The 19851-nt window shown below is 49.3% G+C and overlaps 1 protein-coding gene across 1 annotated transcript; it reads left to right on the top strand.

The window, feature by feature from the left end:
* The first annotated feature begins 1893 nt into the window (after positions 1-1893).
* TBX4 (T-box transcription factor 4) lies at positions 1894-19240 on the top strand. Its single transcript, XM_010594274.3, has 6 exons — positions 1894-2050; positions 3342-3489; positions 14164-14316; positions 15673-15761; positions 15882-16117; positions 18466-19240. Exons 1-6 carry the CDS (start codon positions 1935-1937, stop codon positions 19083-19085), a joined length of 1362 nt encoding a protein of 453 aa, XP_010592576.2. The 5' UTR covers positions 1894-1934; the 3' UTR covers positions 19086-19240.
* The last annotated feature ends 611 nt before the right edge of the window (positions 19241-19851 follow it).

Genomic DNA, 19851 nt, shown 5'->3' with positions numbered 1-19851 from the left:
ACATCTGAGACAAATTCTTCCACAAGGTTTATAACTCCCTAGACTTGCAGCTAGAACTTCCCTCCTCCCTCCAGGCACGCAAGCACACACACATGCGCACTTACATCATGTGCTCATGCAGACACACACTCACACACAAACCTCACACTGGCCTTTCCTCCAGCATGAGAGGGAGTGCACAGACTGGGGCAGCAATGGGGCCCGGGCTTGGTGTGGAATTGAACCCCCAACCTCAGGGGCCTGGCCTGGGCTTGATGTAGGCTCAGTCAGCTTGTGGAGATTTTGATTCTTTTTGGAAGCCCTCTCTGTCCGGGTACGCTGGTACCACTGCTGACAAAGTTGGAAACTCTATTCATCTGTAAGGTGTCTAGGACGGCTTCTCTTGAGGGCCCTATATTGTTTCTCGGGTTAGTGAGAGGCAGAGAGGAGCACCCGATGGCTTTCCTAGAGTGGACTGGTTGGGCAGTATCACAACTCAGAGGAGCTGGTTCTTCTTTCTCTTAGGGCCTTTAGTTAGGTTGGATCCTGCTTCTCTTTTGGGGTGGTCTTCTTTGGAGAAGACCGGTTAGGAGAAGAGGGGCGTCTGAGGAGGATGGTGAAGAATTTCTGTCTGCCTGTGTTAGGGGCCTGATGACCAGGGGAGGGAGCTATCCCCTTGCAGGCATGTTTGCTGTTGTATTGTGTATGTGCTGAGAGGTCTGGAGAAGCCTTTTTCTAGAATGTTCCCTGAGTCTCAGGGTCCTGGGCAGCCTCAGCATGGGCTGTAGGAACTGGAAAACTTTGTTTTTTGGTGAATCCATTTTCATAGATGTAGCTCATACCACTGGTTTGTGGAGGGTGGAGTACACTGGGGGACAGTGGTAACAGTCAATAAATTGACTTATTTAATCCACACAGCAATCTATGAGATAGGTAGTAATATATCTCCATGTTAGAGTTAAGGAAACCAAACTACAGAGACTCAAGTAAGTTGCCCAAAGCCTCACATCTAGTAAGTGGTAGGGCCAGGCTGTGGGCTGTGGGCTCTTATCCTCGAGGCTCCTGGACACCCAGTTAGTATGAGCAGACCCAAGGGAGGAGTTCACAAGGATAAATACTCTGCTAAGCACACCTAAGGAATACAAAGACCAAGCAGGGTTTTTATCAACACTTTCCTGTTTTCCACAGAATCAGTGAACTAAAAGAGGCATCTCATGGTTTATGGAAGCAGCTGACAGGGGCTTCCAGGTCATCTGTGCCAGCCTCCTGAAATGGCATCCCAGAACTTTAGCTGGCAAAGGACAGGAAGGAAATAAAGGCTGCCAAGTTGGTGTCAAAATTCCTGTCTCACAATCCTGACAAGGAACTCTGTGCTTCAGCTGCTCAGTCACCAGGCCTAAATCTTAGGGAATTATGGGGTAGTGGGGGGCTAGGGTGGTGAGGCCATTGGATTTGGAAAACTTCGTTAACCTTCCTCAGACACGCAGACCGAGAGCTGCAGGGGCCCTGAGAGAGCAGCTAGCTCAACCCTCTCTTTGTGCAGGGGGAGGCTGACCCAGAGAAAAGTGACTTGTGCAAGGCCACACAGCTATGACCAGTGCCAAGATCTCTTGCTAAAAGGACCAAAAAAAAAAAAAAAGAAAACCCACTGCTATCGAGTCCATTCCAACTCAAAGTGACTTCATAAGAGAGAGTAAAACTGCCCCACAGGGTTTCCAAGGCTGTAATCTTTATGGAAGCAGATTGTCACATCTTTCTCCCATGGAGCAGCTGGTGCGTTCAAACCACTGACCCTTCGGTTAGCAGGTGAATGCTTAACCACTGCACCACCAGGGCTCTTGCTAAAAAGGACAGTACCTCTTAAAAGCCTTCTGCTCCTTCTCTCTCACTCTGTGCCATCTTTCCCGGTGCTGTGTCCACACCTCCCACTTCACCCCTTGGCTTCCCCCAGGAGGATGTTCCCCAGCTACAAGGTAAAGGTCACAGGCATGAACCCCAAGACCAAGTACATCCTACTGATTGACATCGTCCCTGCCGATGATCACCGCTACAAGTTTTGTGACAACAAATGGTAAGAGGCCTGGAACCCTCACCACATCACCAGCCTTCCCTTTGACTGCTCTTCCATTCACCTCCCCCACCCCACCTAATATTTCTTCTAAGAATTAGCCAGTTTGTCCAAGTGCCCAGATCCACAGCCTTGGGTCCACTTCCTGAAACTGGGACTGCAGAGGCTGGGGAGGGTTGGCAGATGTCTGTACACCTGCCCCAGGTGGGGCTGGGGTTGGAGGCTGAAAATGAGCTGCAGTGTTTGGCTGTTTGGTAGAGTCCAAGGGCCTACACCCACATCCATGGACAATCGAGACTTGGTGACTATGCTGGGATGACGGATAACATGTGCAGAGTCAAGCTCTGGCAGGGCTGCATGGCCCAGGATGATGGGAACTGTTTTCTTGGGAGACTTGGATACCTTAGGGTCCAGTTACCTGGTGTGTGACAGCTCTCTCCTATTATTAACCCACCTTCTATTTGAGCTACCCCTTCATCTTCATTTGGCTGCACATCCATTGTCCTGAGTGAGTGAGGCTTTGCCTGGGTGTTTGGGTGGTATGACCCTTTGGCAAAGGAATGAGGGAGACAAGCAGAGAAAGGGGCAAAACCAAACTGAGGCCTGGTAAATAAATGCTGGGTTACTTTTCATGAAGCCAACTCCTTAATGCCTTATCTGCCCTCTGAGCTCAGGATAGGGCTCAAGGAGAGAGAGGGATAAAGGAGTCAGCAGTTGTTCAGGTGAGTGAGTGGAAGAGCTGGCGAAGAGGCAGGATTTCGTGGTCAGGTCCTGGGCAGGGTGATGTGTCTTTACTATTTCTTCTCTTTCTTGGCTGGGTTAGCACTCAGAGCAGACTCTTTGGCTGAAGGCACAACTACCAATTAATTTACTGCCATTGTTTTGGGGGCAAGCAATTCGAAAGTTGTCTAAGTCCTCTGAGAAGCTCCTTCTAAGTAACATAATATATACCATTTAAAAATTGTGAAATATAACACACACACACACACACACAGAAGTGCCTAGATCTTGCCATAATGTCTTTATAATTGAACCAGTCGGCCAAATAATCACATTTCTTTATCATCTCCCTTTCCCTTTCTACTGCAGTGAGATAAGAGAGGTTCAGAATTGCTGTCCCCTTCTCACTACCTTTGCCTCAGCTCCTCGTTCCCATCCCCAGAGTCCTAAATTGACAATGTGATGGGACCATTGTCTGGTCTATGGGGATTTGCTCCCAGAGGGGACAAGGCATCTGGGTATCACCAGACCCCAGGGTAATCAGCTGCTACCACTCTGTCTGCTTTCTTGGCAGGATGGTGGCAGGGAAGGCTGAGCCAGCCATGCCAGGAAGGCTGTATGTCCACCCGGATTCTCCTGCCACTGGGGCCCACTGGATGCGGCAGCTGGTCTCCTTCCAGAAACTGAAGCTGACAAACAACCATCTGGACCCCTTCGGCCATGTAAGATTGTGGACAAGTCCTGGCAGTGTTGGGGGTGGGAGCATCCACTCTAGGGAGCCAGCTCCAGGCTTTGGCACTTGCTGGGCCAGTTTGTGGAAGGAACACAACCTTCTGAGTCTCACCAGCCAGCTATAAATCTTTCCCCTACCGCTTACTGGCGGGTAACTTTGGGCAAGTTTCTTAACCTCTGTGAGCCTTAGTTTCCTTGGCCAGAAAATGGGGATGACCATATGTACCTTTGTGACTGTGAGGATTAAATGGGAGAATATGCATAAAGCACTTGCACGTAGGGGACACTAAATAAATGGCAGCCATGACGTCAGTAATGATGAGCCAGATCTCTCTGCAGTTGCCCAAAACTTGGTCTTGCCAGAGCGTAATATAAGACAACTAAACCTTTGGGAAAGGGTCACTGATGAATTCTGAAGCCCCTCTTTCTAGCATACTGTCTGCCTGGCCTGACAGCCGCCTGCCCTCTGGAGGGGAAGGCCTTGCCCTGGCTCCTGTGTCAGCTCCTTCCTGGCCTGACCTGGGATCTGGCTCTCACGAGAGATTCTGGAGCCCCAGGGATGCTGCTGCTGACGCCTCATCCAGGCTGCTGAAGCTCATTCTTTCCCCATCTGGCCCTGGAAGGCCCTCAGAAAGGAACTTTTTATGTGGAAATTTTTAGCTTAAGTGTGTGGCAAACAGAAACCTGGGGACCTGGTATTATCTGCCAGGGCACGGGTCCCGCCCCGCTAGGCTACCCATGGTTCCCCTGGAAGCACGGGGTGGAGGTGGGTGGGGTGAGGGGTACAGCAGAGGCTGCTAGGTGCAGCTGCCTGTGTTGTGGGTGCGAGTAGTGTGTGTGTGGTGGGTGGGGATGTGTGCAGGTGTATTCCTCTTCTATGTCTCAGTTCTGTTTCTGGGGAGTTGTGTACAAATCAGGATTCTGTGAATCGTAGTTCCTCATGGAAAACCCCAGCAATGCTTCATTTCTAATTGATTGGTGTGTAACTGGCAAGCAGCTCCTAACTTGAATTCTGAGTCTGTTCAGCTCTCTCTAAGACATTGGTGATCTATAAATAAGCAACCAGGAGAATGCTTCATGAATGTAATTAACTCCTGACTTATCTGTTTTGCAAGTCCATGTACTGGATTTTCCCATGCTGGGCAGGCAGATCCTGCTGTGTGTGTGGCCAGAGCATCGAGGTGCCTAGATGCACAGTGGCATGTGGGGGTGCAGCCCCAACCTCTCAGGTAGAACCCCAGGGTTCTTTCACTGAGAGGCAGAGGGGGCTCCCAGGTCTTCTGGGCACCATCCTGGTCCAAGACTGCTCCTGGTTGACTCCTACCTGGTTTCTTCTGTTTGGCCAGGCTATGGCACCAACCTGGAAAAGTCAGGGAGGGCCTCTGCGGTGGGAGGATGAGGACCCAAGTTGGCAGGCACAGTCTGCCCATAACTGCACACACACACAGACCCCATGGGACACACCACTGGGTTGAGTATAGAGCTTGGAAGGAGCTGGGCTAGGTGCTTAGACCCATACATTCTGACTCCTAGTCTAGCGCTCTTTTTGCCTCTCTACCTGTCTTTCTGTACCCAGGGCTCTAGTGTCATGTCTTCAGCCATTTGGAGCATCACTGGAGGGAGAGCAGCCATTGGCCATCCAGGCAAGGGCTGTGGAGGCTGAGCTAACTTCCTAGACATCTCAGGGCAAACCAGGCCTTTTGGACCTTGTCTTTCTGCTGCTGGGCCTGTGCCTGTGGGAGTGGTGTGCTCCCTGAGTCACCCTTCTTGGCTTCTCAGTGCAGGAGCCTGTGAAAGAGCCATCTTATGCTATGAACTTGCCCCCTAAAAACTCATCCTTCAGCACAACTCACCTCTGCATTTTTCAGTTTTACCTAAAATGTTCCAAACCTCAATGAACTTTCTCCAGTCAAATGGACTTTGGATTTTCCCCTGGGGTCCTCACAGTATCTCAGGGACTTTAGTAGCTATCTTCCATGGGCAATCTTCCTCTACTACCCCCACCGAGAGGGCTGGGATCATTCCTTGGGAGCTGGGACTGGGACCATGTGGTGAAGTGAGTGCCAGTTAGATTGGTTGTGGCATAGTCTTAGGGTCTGCCAGGTGAACTCAGTGTCCTTCTAGCTTAGAGATCCCAGAGTCCAAGTCGCCCTATTTCTCATTCCAGGGGTGGCTGAGAGGCCATGTATCTGCCCCATGTGTAAAGGCCTCAAGGAGAAGGGAATCCTGGTTGTGGGGTAGGAGGAGGGGAGGTAGAGTATAGCCATTTTGGGATGGTCCGTGTTTTACTAGTTTCCCTATCTCCTAAGATCCCCCTCTCAGCACACACACTGCTTTTATCTATTGGCTGAGGGTCCAGGAGAAGGATCCAGGTTCCAGGTGGAGACTTGGGCCTGGAAACCTGTCCCACAAGGCAGGTGGGGCCCTCAGACAATATGGACAGATGTTCCTGTAAGACAGGACTGGGTTCCAACTAGAAAACTCCTTGTGGGTTGTTGCTGTGAGTCCAGCAAAGCCCCTTGTTCTTGGGGGTAGGTTCAGAGTACGACCAGTGGGTTCTGGGAGTAAGCGCAAGGCCAGAGAATGGGCAGGCAGGCGGAGGTAGGAGAGTTGAGGGTGGCTAGAGCAGGACTCAGCTGCCACCAGTAGCCCAAATTCAGCTCCATTTCTATTGTTCTGCTGGCTACAGAGGCTGCTTGCCCGTCGTCCCCTCCTACTTGCCATCCTTCCTGTAGGGTCCTGTGCCAGGCCACCATGTAATGGAAGGAAAAACTGCTTGTTTTTCTTCTTCTCCTCCTCTGAATAAGATTCCAACAATTATTGGGCTTCAGGAAGTCTAGGAGGGCTTCACTGCCTTGTGGGTAGGGTCTGCACCGAGTGCAGAGGACACAGAGGGGGCTGACATGTGCGTCTTGCATTTCTCCTGATCTGAAGGCAGGGAGAAAATGGCCACAGGGGCCTAACGTGCCCTCATGCTGGTGTCTTAGTGTGTGTGTGTGAGTGTGTGAGACTGTGTGTGAAGGAGGATAGTCATCTTCACCACCACTCGTGTCCCAGGACTTCCACGTTACTGAGGAGGAAGGGCCAGCTTATGGGTAATGACACAGTGAGCCTGACTGCCCAAGATGGTGAGTTAGCCCTGGGCTGGGGTGTGAGCTGCAGCTCCTCAGACACAAAGTAGCACGTGTACAGTTCCCTCAGTGCACCGCCGCCTCCTTCCCCTCCTTCTTGGCTTCAGGACAGCTTCTGCCTAGGTTGATCTTCCCACCCACTTCACCTAGGTAATTACTCCTTAGCCTCGGAATCTGAACTCACATGCCGGATCGGGGAGACAGTTCAGGGTCCCCATTAGATAAACTCTTAGAGCACCGTGTACTTTCTTGTCCTAGTACTTGCCACAGTTATAATTTTGTACTTGTTTGTATTTTTAAAATTTAATTTTGAATTGGAAATACATTCACATGATTCAGAAATAAACCAGCGAATAAATAAAAATGTATGCGAAGAAGTTTTTCTCCACTCGATTGCCATCCATCCAGTTTCTTCCAACCTTCGACACAGGTAACCACCTGTTATTAATTTCTTTCCAGCATTTTTTATGCATATGCAAGCAGGTATGAATACATAATCTCAAATTCCCTCTTTTATACACCAAAGGTCACATATTATAAACACTTCTTACATCTTGCTTTGCGAATTTAAGATGTATCTTGGATATTATTCCATTCATAGAGAGTTTCCTCATTCCTTTTTTACACCTCTGTAGAATTTCATTGCAAGATTGTTCCATTCATTATGTAACCAGTCCCTTACTCAAGGAATTAGGTGTTTCCTATTTTTTGCTCTTTGGGATAAGCTTGCACATATGTCATTTTATGCCTGTGCCAAGTATAGCTGTGCGATACATTGCTGGCTCAAAGGGTATTTGGATTTGTAATTTTGAAAAATATTGCCAAATTGTCCTGTGTAGGAGTTGTTCTGATGTATATTCCTACCATTGGTGCAGCCTCACCAACAGGGTGGGAGAGCAGTTTTGGATTTTTGCCAGTCTGATAGGGAAAAAATACATCTCTGTTTTAGTTTTTAATTATCATTTCCTTTATTACAAGTAGGGTTAAATGTCTTTTTCTGTGTATTTCCTCTTCTGTGCACTGCTGTTCTTATCCTTTGCTTGCTTTTCTCTTAGATTGTTGCTCTTTCTATTCTTGTCAGCTTCTAGGAGTTTGTATAAATTCGGAAGACTTACCTGTGATGTAAGTTGTGCATATTTTCCCAGCTTGTCATTTGTCTTTTGTTTTCTGTAGAGGAGTATTCCATGCAAAAGTTTTTGGTTGACTGTATTAGTGTTTTCCTCATGGATTCTGAATTTTGAGTAATTGAACGCCCTATCTATTCCTTACATATAAGAGAATTTTCTCATATTTTCTTCCAGTTTCTTATGGATTTATTTTTGCATTTAAACCATTGATCCTTTTGGAATTTATTATTCAATATGAGGCATACATGACTCCAACGTTTATTTTTTCCCTAGAGAGCCATCCAATTGTCCTGACACCATTAATTCAACAGTCTTCTTTTTTCCTGTTATTTAGGATACCTTATTTCTGTATGGAAACCGTGGTGGCGTAGTGGTTAAGAGCTATGGCTGCTAACCAGAAAGGTTGGCAGTTTGAATCCACCAGGGCCTCCTTGGAAACCCTATAGGGCAGTTCTACTCTATTGTATAGGGTTGCTAGGAGTTGGAATCAACAGCAGTGTTTTTTTTTTTTTCTTTCAATTTTTACATGGAGCCATGGTGGCTCAGTGGTAAGTGCTCAGCTGCTAACCAAAAGGTCAACAGTTTGAATCCACCAGCCACTTCTTGGAAACCCTATGGGACAGTTCTACTCTGCCCTGTAGGGTCACTATGAGTCAGAATCGACTCAATGGCAATGGGCTTTGTTTGATTTTGGGTATTTCTGTATACTAAATTCCCTTTTGAATTCGTATCTATTGTCAGTTCTTTAACTACTCCTACTTCATAAGTGTCTGACATGGCAAGAAAAGATTCTTATTTGTATTTTTGTTGGAATTACTTTAAATTATTAAATTAGAGAGACTTAATAGGAATATCTGTGTATTTATTCAAGTCCTTTTTGTCCTTCAAAAGCATATTTTGAATAGTTTTCTTTATAAGGTCTTACACACATCATGTTAGGTATTTTATCTTGTTAGTCCATATTATAAATGTAGTTTTTCTTTCACTACATTTCTCACCACTTAGTTTTGGTTGCTATTTTGATTCCTGTATGACTTCTCCACTAGATAGTCAGCCATGAGGTTTTTAATCACTATGTGTCCTAGTGGCTGGCACTGTGCCTGGTAAATGAATGAGTGAATCTATTGAAGGGGTGGGATTTAGAAAGAGAAGGCATTTCCTCAGCCAGGGGCTGATATCTCCCCAAAGCTTGTGCTTTCAACTTGCCAGTGAGACCCAGAGCTATTATGCCCCTCTTTTCTTCTTTTTTCCCACACTTGCTGAGCCCTGACAATGTGCCAAGCCCTGTGCCAGGTGCTTTAGGGGATACAGATGCCCCACAGAATTCCAGATCAGGCCCAGCCCTCCCCGGCCAGGTGGCTCTGCCTCACATCAGTTGTCTGATGTAGGGCAAATGCCTTCACCTCCCTGAGCCTCAGTCACTCATCTGTTAAAATGAGGGTAATGATACTCCTGCCTTACAGGGGGAGTCTCTGGGTGGTGCAAATGGTTAACACCCTTGGCTGCTAACAGAAAGGTTGGAAGTTCGAGCCCACTCAGAGGCACCTCGAAAGAAAGGTCTGGTGATCTACTTCTGAAAAATCAGCCATGAAAACCCTGTGGAGCACAGTTCTACTCTGATACACATGGGACCGCCGAAGTTGGAATCGGCTTGACGGCAACTGGAATTTAAAGGGATGCTGTAAAGGTTAATTATATGATACATGTAAAATACCTAGCATAGGGCCTGGCACATAGGGAATGCTCAGTAAACACTTGGTATTATTGCAGTTACTGTGAGAGAAGGCAAGGAGCTGTATGTGATGAGACTCCAGGGTTGGCCTTTAGGTGTGAACCTAAGGCCTATCTATCTGGCCAAGGCTTCTCGAGTAGCTTATGGGCTGACTGCTCAGTTCTGTTTTGGATTTTCCTTGGGCTAGTCACTCACCTCTCTGGATATCAGTTTTCTTTCCTTTCCTTTTTTTTTTTTTTTTTTTTAAGCTGTAGATCCATCCTACCTCTGTCCTCATCTCTTTGCAGTGTTGATGAGGGCAAAAAGGATGATGGAGAAGGTAGTCTTAGACAGCAAAATTATGCAGGGTAAAATCTGATTTTCATATATGACAAAATGGACATTATCCCCACTCTTGTGTGGCTAGCATCCAGATGTCTTGTGATCTGTGATGGTCAATAGGACCTGGTGAATACATATCCTTTACAGTGTTTGATTAACACCTTATTATTAATTACTGAGCTTGGTGTTGAGAACAGGGTGTGCTTTCTTAAAGGGCATCTGGATTCTGCTCAGGACCCTGCCTCCAACCAGCTGTTGTCCTTGGGCAAGTCATGTTCCCACTATGCGCCCCCTGTTCCTCATCTGTAAAATTAGGGAGTTGGACTAGAATGATCTCTAAGGTCTGCCTCTCCGCACTCTGGTGCTCTGTAATTCTAACGTAGATAAATCTGGGCCTCATTGACCAAGCACGCTATGCTGATCTCTTAAGAGGATGGATGTTTGGCACTATCGCAATTGTTAAAATAAAACAGGCTTCTGAATTGGAGCCAGAATATAATGAATCCCATTTCTGTAAAACAGTGATGATGGCAGGACCAGTCTTGTAGTTCGTTGATGTGGCTGGTCCATTTGGCCCAATATCCTCTGCAACAAGTATAAACCATGGCTGAGGAGTATAATGTGGTGCCTGAGGAACTTCTGAGTAAAGCCAGGTATGTGAGTCACTGGGTTGGTTTCACCTTTTCCTGGGCTGATGGTACTGAGGCTCTACTTTATATTTGCATTGGTTCAAGGAGTGGAACCTGTCCAGGTTCCACTGTCAGAGTTGGTAGGGGTGTTTGGCACCTCTCAGTTGAAGGCTCCACTTTACAGATGGGAACCCCAATGGCTGGAGAGGAGAAATCCTTGCTCAGGACTTACAGCTGGTAGGCAGAAATCCATAGAGGCTTCTGGGCCCTTCTTGACTTCTCTGTGGCTAGGATTTGCACACACCAACACCCCTCCCTCAGTGACTCCTACCTGCTCGCATTAACCAGTTGCTCTGGTGTTTCCCACCTCGTGGTGATCCCATGTGTGTCAGAGTAGAACTGTACTCCACTGGGTTTTCAATGGCTGATTTTTTTTTTTTTTTGCCTTTCTTCTGAGGCACCTCTGGGTGGAGTTGAACCTCCAACCTTTTGGTTAGCAGCAGCCGAGCATGTTGACCGTTTACACCACCCAGGGACTTCTTAGGGTCTGGCAGTTTCTCTCTTTTCAGATTTCCCTGCCAGCCTGTCTCTCCCCTATATTTGGCATTCTTTCCACTCCTGACATCAGAGACTTTGTCTAAAGGGCTGGGGAGTTTGGCCTTTATCCTAAGGGGCAAGAGGGACTCGTCAAAGGTGGCATTGTGAATATAAGGCATTTACTGAGACCTTAATGCTGGCAGGTGTGGTGGGGGAAGGAGAGCAAGAGGAGCACATATAAAGGGGCCTGTTTTCAAGGAACATACAGTCATCCTGGATGCGCCAGAAGCGTTCCAAGCAGTGCGGTGACCTGATCTGACGTGTAGCGGATGAAAATGGAGAGGAAGTGGATGGAGACAGGGAGGAGGCTGCCCCAGCAACCCAATAGGATTGGTGGGGCTGGGCCCAGGCTGTAGAGAGAATGGAGAGGATTTTGTTTTACAGATAGTTGTAGGACTTGGTCACTGGTTAGACCTGGAGGTGGGTGACAGTGAGAAGGGAGAACCACTGCTGCTGCTCAGAGCTTTGGCTGTACTACTACAGCTTGTGACTGCCTAGGTGTCACAGGGGTAGGGCCATTTGTCCTGAGGTGTCCTTACGGGGCAGCACAGCCTCACTAGGGCACAGGTGTCTGTGGCATCTGTTTTGGGTTTTGTCAGCCCATTGTGTACATTCTCCCTATATGCCCCCCAGTAGAGCCAGAGTCCAGGGGCTGGTCCTGCTGCCGGGGAGCTGAAGCATGTAAGTGCTCATGGGAAGATTGTCTGTACAAATGTCTAGTCACGACTTTTGAGCAGAAAAATGCCTTAGAGATTATCTTGTTTCTAGTTAGAAAAGTAAAGACCAGAGAGGAAGGGACTTGCCTAAGTTCTTACAGAGTTCGTGGTCATGGCCCAGGTCTTCCCACTCCCATGACCCTGCCTTTCACTTACTAGATCCTGTTTTTGCACAAAGGAGGCTAGAGGTACAAAAAGAATAAAATACATTGCCCTTTCTCTCAAGGAGTTTGCAACATAATTGAAGGGACAAGAACAAATAGGAAGCCTATTGGAGGCAGTATAACAGCCAAGCAGACAATAAATGGGGAGGAAGCTTTGGAACTGGGGGTTCAGAGCAGGCCCTAGTAATCTGGGAAGGCTTCCTAGAAGAGTTGGACCTTGAGATGATAGGCCTTAAAGGTAAGAGAGAATAGAAAGGAAGACCGAGACAACAGAGGGAACTGCATGTGCAAAAGCGCAGAGATAGTGATCTGGGGCTTCACCTAACAGCAATAACATATCTAGACCAAGTATTCAGTTGCTGCAGCCTCAGGGAACTTAGGCTCTTTGTGGGCTCCTGCAGCTTGGTGAACAAGGCAGGATGATGACATAACCCAAGTGGCCTGGGAGGTATTTCCCAAGACTCAGCTCCTCTCCCCAGAGGAATGTCCCAGGCTCCTGGAAAGAGACACATTCAGAGCCCCGGGGGCAGGACTCGTGTCACTCAGTCTCACTCAGTTTCCTATCTGGCAGGCCCTCAGTTGGGCAGTGGGTCCCCGGCTGCAGGGCCTGATTTTGGATTTAGAAGTTCTGCACTTGTCCCAAGAGGGTCCAGAGGCTTTGTCACTGAGTGCTGAGGTAGGGAGAGGCCAGAGCAGGAGTCAGAAAGGCTACTTTCTGCTGGATGGAGCTGCCCAGTCAAATTGGAGAGCCCAGCGAGGCCAGTTCTCAGCTCACCCTCTTCCCTGGCCCACCCTCTTCCTCAGCTGAGCCTGCTGTCTGGGTTGTCCCTGGCTCCAGGGCAGGATGAGAGCAGAGCCTTCCCAGACTTAGGCTTTGGCTGAGGCTTGCTGTGGGAGAGCCCTGACTCTGGCCTTGCTCTGGCTCTGAACACCCAAGGGTTAAATCTTTCACTAGGCTTGGCAGCAGGCTGGGTCCCCTGGAAGCTGGAAGGGTGGGAGCCAGCAGGGCCAGCCCAGGAAGGGGCACTCCCAGGGTAGAGAGAGAGGAGCTCATGGGGAAAGGGACCTGAGGGCCAGCCTAGCCTGTCCAGGAGAGAAGCCAAAGGGTTAACAAAAGGAGCAGAGCTGATAAAATGCCCCAAATTCCTGGTCCTGCCTCCAATGGGGAGGGCGTCTGGCAAATGTCAACGATAAAAAAATACATTTTAATGGCACCAACTGTGGGGTGCAGCCAAATGAAGCAGGTTTGGAGCAGCAACTACTGTGTGTTACTCCCTGGGGCTCCTGATGTAGAGCATCCTGGGCTCTTTGCTTAAGGCTTGCTTGGCTGGGGGACCCGCCTTGCCTTTAGCCCCAGGTATCCTCAGGGAGCTTTGGGTGCCTGGGGTTTTTGGCCTTTTCTGGCATTATTTTAGGAACTTCGCCTGTCTCCAGCCCATGGTGGAGTTTCTCCAGGCTGTGACTTGGGAAAGTCTGAGGGCAGGGTGCATCCAGGTCTCCCCAGCATTCTCGCAGCAGGCCTCTGTGAATGCTGAAAATGAGTGAATGAATAACTACATGAAAAAGGTCAGAGTGGAACATTGTCCTCAGCTTCTCCCCAGCCCCAAGTCTGCAACACTCTGGGCCATGAAGCTGCTTTTGGTGCTGACTAACGTGGGCGGAGGGAGCCGAGCTCTCACAGCTGGCATTTCGAGGAAAGGCAGTCACCCGTCAGAGGAGGTAGGAGGGTGGCGAGTAGAGGAAGAAGAGGTAGGGGCGAGAGGGAGAAGCAAGGGGGAGATCAGCTTGGAGGGGAAAAACCTGAGGGAGGTAAGTTAAGTATTTTACAATATGAAAATGGAGGCGCAAAATGTTGAGTGACTTGCCTGAGGTCACACAGCGAGTGAGCGGCGCCCTGGCCTTTTGACCTCAACTCAGAAATCCCTCTGCTGCCTTGTACTGAGGCTCAGCGGGGGCTTCTAAACTGTTAAGGACTGATCCTGGGGTCTGTGTGACCACAGGGAAAGACTTTGTAACAGCGAGGGGCTCAGGGGCCGGGCATTGGGTGCTGGAGCGGAGAGGCTACGTGGGGATCCCGGAGGCTGGATTTGAGTGCTAGAGCTTTAGACTCTTTCTGGGCTCCGTCCTGGTAGTCAGGCCCTGGATCCGGCCTTTTAGGAGAGTGAAAGCGAGCCCAGGGCCAGCCGGGTGAGGCCAAGGGCCGGAGGGCAGGACCCTGGAGCTCAGGGTGAGACCCTTCTCTTCTAGATCATTCTCAACTCCATGCATAAGTACCAGCCGCGGCTGCACATCGTTAAGGCTGATGAGAACAACGCTTTTGGCTCCAAAAACACAGCCTTCTGCACCCACGTGTTCCCAGAGACCTCCTTCATCTCTGTGACCTCCTACCAGAACCACAAGGTACAGCCACAGACTCCGCAGCCCCCCAGCAAGCATGGTCTGGCATTTCTACCCGCCCTACACAGAGGCGGGAAGGAAAGCCTGTGAGACCCTGAGACGGAGGCAGGCGTAGTGCAGGGAACCCAGAAACGTGGAGCGTCCCTCAGAGCAGTGAGCAAATGGTATAATGAGCAGACTCATACGTCTCTAGCACCAAGAAATTACGGTCTGTGTGCTTTGGAGCATGGACAAAGTTGGCAAGTGTAAAAACTGGGAGTGCGGAGCCTGCCCTGTGGCTTGAGTGTTAGGCTCCGAGTTGTACAATCTTCTTTCTCTTGGCGCACCCAAAGGTAGGATTCTAGGCCTAGGGAGTTTGGGAGAGCAGCCTAGGAGCACTGTCCACTGTGTGAGAGCAGCAGGACTGTGCCTCTGGAGGCCCTTCCCAGGCTGTGGTCAGAGGTGTCTGGATGTCCCAGCCTACTTTCCACCTGACCACTCGCCCCTCCCCAGCTCCAGATGGACCATCCCAGACTACCTCCTGATCTGAGCAGGTCATTCTCTCCTGCCTCTCCACCTCTGCCCATGCTCCTTCTCAGGGTGCTTTTCACATTGCGTGCATTGGGGCTGGTGTGGTGGGCAGAGTCAGGTGAGGAAGGGTCAGAGGGCATTTTAGTCAGAAGTGTGACAGTCAGATGTGGCAATGGCACTGCCAGGACACCATGAACAGAAGCTCATGGGGAAGGGGTTACAGGCATCCAGGAGAGAATGATGGGGGACTGAAGGCAGGTGGTGCAGTGTGGGTGAAGAGCAGGAGAAAGAATAGGAGGGTCTGGAGCAAGTAGGATGGATAAGAGCCAGGGATAAGCCAGATGTGAATGGCAAGAACCAGGAGGACCCAGCATGACTCTGGACTGGCTCAGGGCTGGTGGGTGGCTTCTCTGAGTTTAAAGGTCTGCACTCACCTTTCCCCTCTACCCTCTCTGGACGCTTCTTCACTAATGAAGCTTTCTCATTCACCCCCACTCATCCCTCCTGTCCATCTTGTCTCTAAATTCCTCTTCTGAGTCACTGCCAGAGCAAAGAAGGTCTGACAGATGGGGGTGAGGGGTTGGGGGCTTGAGGAGGTAGGAGAACCACCCTGGAAGAGAAGCAAGTTACTGAATATTTGCTGCACTCTCTTCAGAGGGGCTGGAGAAACCAAGCCTAGAGGTGGGGTGGGGAGGAGCTACTGAGGTCCCCACCCTGAGGACCCTCAGGGATGCAGCTTCCCTATCCCTGCCATGAGTTCTGAATGTTCCTGGGTAGTAGAGGAGGGCCAGAGGCCAGTCCATTTCTGCTCTCCTCCCAGCGACTCTCCTGTGTGTCCTCCCCTGGCAGATTACACAGCTGAAAATTGAGAACAACCCTTTTGCCAAGGGATTCCGGGGCAGTGACGACAGTGACCTCCGTGTGGCCCGGCTACAGAGGTGGGGCTGCCTTGGCCTGGGGGTAGGGTGGGTGAACTGGGTTCAGGCACATGGACTCAGTAACCCTTAGTGTCTTTTCTCTCTTCTGTCTCTCTCTCACTGTCCTCCCCACCCCTTCAGCAAAGAATATCCTGTGATTTCCAAAAGCATCATGAGGCAGAGGCTCGTCTCTACTCAGCTCTCGGCCAAGCCTGATGTCAGCCCCCTGCATGGTGCCCACCAGGCCCTCCAGCACTACCAGTATGAAAATGGTGCTCACATGCAGTTTGCTGCGGCTGAGCCCCAGGACCTTCCCCTCAACACCTTCCCAACCCAGAGGGACTCAAGCCTCTTCTATCACTGCCTGAAAAGACGAGGTAGCTCTTTTCTGGTCTGGAATCAGAGATGGGATGTCTTTCTCCCCACAAACACTCCCCAGTACACATAGGAGTCTATGTGGACATGTGGATGTGCACGCACGCGCACACACACACACACACACACACAAACACACACACTTTTGGTTACTTGTGTGGCCTGGGAGAGTGAGCCTGAAGGGTTAGGAGCCACAGACAGGCTCAAGGCCATCTTTCCCAGGGCAGGGATGGTGGTTCTCTCCTTTAATGTAGTCTTGGAGGCCACACAGACAACTATGGTCTTGGTGTCCCCAAACACTGGTCCTCTTCTCCAGCTCCAGGTATTGTTTTGTGGCCACTGCTTTGAGAGCCTCCGTGTGGTGACAAAAGACATGCAGATCAGTTGGGCTGTGCCTAGAAGTGCAAGAGGTGGCTGAAGCTTCAGTCCAGAGGTTTTTGGGTTGGGGCTGTCGTTTATCAAAGCAATCTCAGTCCCAGGGCAGGGATGACCTGGAGTCATGTGTAAAGGGCTCTCCCCACTATCACACCAGGATCTGCAGAGTTTTTTGAGAGTTGAAATGTGTTATTGTGGATGTAGAGTGGGGGCCAGGAAGGCAGGCCACAGAGCTGTGTTGGGCCTTTTTATGAAGAAAAGGAGCCCTGAGCTGGGCACTAGAATGTCAGTGCTCTGGTGCCAGATCTCAATTTCTTCATCTACAGAACAGGGGCAATTAGTGTTACTCCAGCAGAAGTCCCCTCAGGGCCACTGTAAATCTCTTGAGAATGAATTTGGGGACTTTGGCTTACAATCCAGAACATTCTCTCAGTCTAGCTCTCTGGGGCCATCTAGGCAAAGCTCTGAGTAATCCCTGGACAAGTTCTATTAGAACTCAGTGACCTAGAGCAGGGGTCAGCAAACTATGACCCTTGAACCAAGTCTGGCCTGCTGCCTGTTTTTGTATACCGCATGAGCTAAGAGTGTTTTTTATATTTTTACATTATTAAATGGGTTTTAAAAATCAAAAGAAGAATAATATTTTGTGACATTATATGAAATTCAAATTTTAATATCCGTGAATAAAGTTTTATTGGAACATAGCCATAGCCATTTGTTTATGTATTATCTATGGCCACTTTCTGTGACAATAGCAGAGATGAGTAGTTGCCACAGAAACTGTATGGCCCACAAACCCTAAATATTTACTACCTGGCCCTTTACAGAAAAAGTTTGCTAACTCCTGACCTAGTGTGACTGGGCCACCTGCCAAGTCCAACAGCTTAGTGCAGAGGGAAAGGAGGAATTCGGAGAGAAGATGGAGAGGAGGGATGAGTGAGGAATAAATGAAAGAGCTGGGTAAGGTAGAGGGAAGATGATTCCAGAACGGGGAAGAGGGGAGAGGTGAGTACAGGCCTTCAAACTCAGTCTTCCTCCTCCCCTAGGCCACCTCCCCCAGGCCACCTTCCCTGTTGTACACACACAGCTCACAGAATAAATCCCTAGAGAAAACAGGAGGAGGGGGGCCAAGAGAAGCCACTGGACAAGTGTTTTTAAATTTGTTGAGTGGGCTGCTCCCCAAGCCTTCAGGCTTGGGCCATCTGTGGATCCCAGGAGAGAACATGTCACTCCAGATAGTTAAGCCCTCATGGTTGAGGATGTAGAAGGATACAATCGCATGATCTGGGGCAGCTGTTGTCATCTTTCCCCAAACACTATCAGGTTAGCCTTAAAAGTACAAGTCACCCTTTTTACTTATTGTCAGGTCCATTTCTTAATTTTGTAGACTATTTTATGTTGTGTTGGAATCTGTGTAATAACAATGTAATGTGTCTTCTCTGAATGTGTGTAGAGTTATCTTCCTATCTGCCTCTTCTAAAAGCAATAGCGACATCCCTATGAGTAGCTTTGGCTTGCTAAGGCTGAGGACTGAGGCAGAAATATTGTGGCCTTAATTTTTCTGGCAAATTCAGACAGATGTGGCCTCTGGGCCTGGTTTGGCCTGGTTATTGCCTCCACTTTCCTTGGCCAGGGTGGATCTAGCCTAAGAATACCAGTGTACATTAGGCATCTTACCATCCCCTAGAGTCAGGCTGGCAAAAGATCAATGCTGTATGTTGCCTCACGAAACACATGATGCAGTGTCAGCAATGTAGAGTCCCCCATGGCCTTTGAGCAGAATCCATAATCTAACCACTTTGCTGCTGCCACCTTTTAAAAGCTGTAGCTGATTAAAATGGTTCTGGGAGTGCTGTGGCAACATGGGGCAAGGTGGCCCCTGCATGACAAGGGTAGGCTGTCCTGGCATCCGGCAGGGTGCTCTGGGACCTGGGCTGGTCAAAATGACTCTTCCTGAGGTTTCTTTGTCTTCCAGCAGACAGTGCTCGCCACCTGGACTTACCCTGCAAGAGATCCTATCTGGAAGCTCCTTCTTCGGTAGGGGAGGATCACTATTTCCGCTCTCCCCCTCCCTATGACCAACAGATGCTGAGTCCCTCCTATTGTAGTGAGGTGACCCCAAGAGAAGCCTGTATGTACTCAGGTTCAGGGCCTGAGATTGCCGGGGTGTCGGGGGTGGATGACTTGCCCCCACCCCCACTGAGTTGTAACATGTGGACGTCTGTCTCACCATACACCAACTATAGCGTTCAGACCATGGAGACTGTGCCTTACCAGCCCTTCCCCACGCACTTCACCGCTACCACCATGATGCCTCGGCTGCCTACCATTTCTGCTCAGAGCTCCCAGCCACCAGGAAACACCCACTTCAGTGTCTACAATCAGCTTTCACAATCTCAGGTCCGGGAGCGGGGGCCCACCACCTCATTTCCAAGAGAGCGTGGCCTCCCTCCAGTGTGTGAGAGGAAACCGCCCTCTCCACACCTGAATGCTGCCAATGAATTTCTCTACTCTCAGAGTTTCTCTTTGTCCCGGGAATCTTCCTTACAGTATCATTCAGGAATGGGGACTGTAGAGAACTGGACTGATGGATGACTCTTATATCTTCCAGACAGACAGAGGACCATGTTAATCCAGTATTAACCTCTGTGGGTGGATTGCACTACCAAGAAACCCTCACAGAAAGGAATTTCCAAAAATGTGTGTGTGTGCGTGTGCGTGCGTGTGTGTGCGTGCACGCATGTGCATATATTTGGAGAGCATCTATTTTCTGACATACAACTGAGGCCCTGACAAGAAGAAAAAAGCAATGATAAAAGAAGTGATATTGGCCGCAGGCCCTGAGGCCATTGGTGTCTGACATCTCTACCATGCCCATGGTTGCAATGGGAGTAGAGGGTTCATGTGAGTTATTTTGGGGGGTTTTATAATACAATCGTTGATTCACTCAGGGGCCAGGTGGTGAGGTCATTTCCACAGGAAAAGCTGGGGAAGATTCTCATTGCTGGGGTGGGAAGAATTCTGTGCACATCTTAGAGTTCTGTTGGCAAGGGGAGCTGAGAATCTTGTTTTGGGAGCAGGATACACACACCCTTGGCTTCTGGAGATTCTGTGAGACTATCTGAGAGGTGGGCTTAGCCAAGCCTGACGAAATGTTGTCTGAGAGTAGAGCTGACTGCTTAGTTAGTGGCCTAGAAATTGATCCCTGGAGCCCTGAGGTCTGAGGGATGACTTTCAGAAAGATCATGTGCTAAGTGCCACCTGATGGATATTTTTTAAGTTTTTTCCCCCCCTTTAAGAGCAGGTAAAATGCAACCAATAGCATTTCTGTCATCATTCAGGTTTTGTCGTAAAGTACAAA

This window comes from Loxodonta africana, chromosome 18 (assembly GCF_030014295.1).
Source record: "Loxodonta africana isolate mLoxAfr1 chromosome 18, mLoxAfr1.hap2, whole genome shotgun sequence".
Classification (NCBI taxonomy): domain Eukaryota; kingdom Metazoa; phylum Chordata; class Mammalia; order Proboscidea; family Elephantidae; genus Loxodonta; species Loxodonta africana.
The sequence above is the reverse complement of the archived record's forward strand: the minus strand, read 5'-3'. Positions and strand labels throughout refer to the sequence as shown.

Bases quoted from the DNA above. Each gene is read 5' to 3' on its own strand.
- TBX4 (XM_010594274.3), top strand. From the start codon at position 1,935: ATGTTCCCCAGCTACAAGGTAAAGGTCACAGGCATGAACCCCAAGACC. The intron at 14,317-15,672 runs GTACAGCCACAG...CTCCCCTGGCAG, and splicing joins CCTCCTACCAGAACCACAAG to ATTACACAGCTGAAAATTGA. The intron at 16,118-18,465 runs GTAGCTCTTTTC...TTTGTCTTCCAG, and splicing joins TCACTGCCTGAAAAGACGAG to CAGACAGTGCTCGCCACCTG.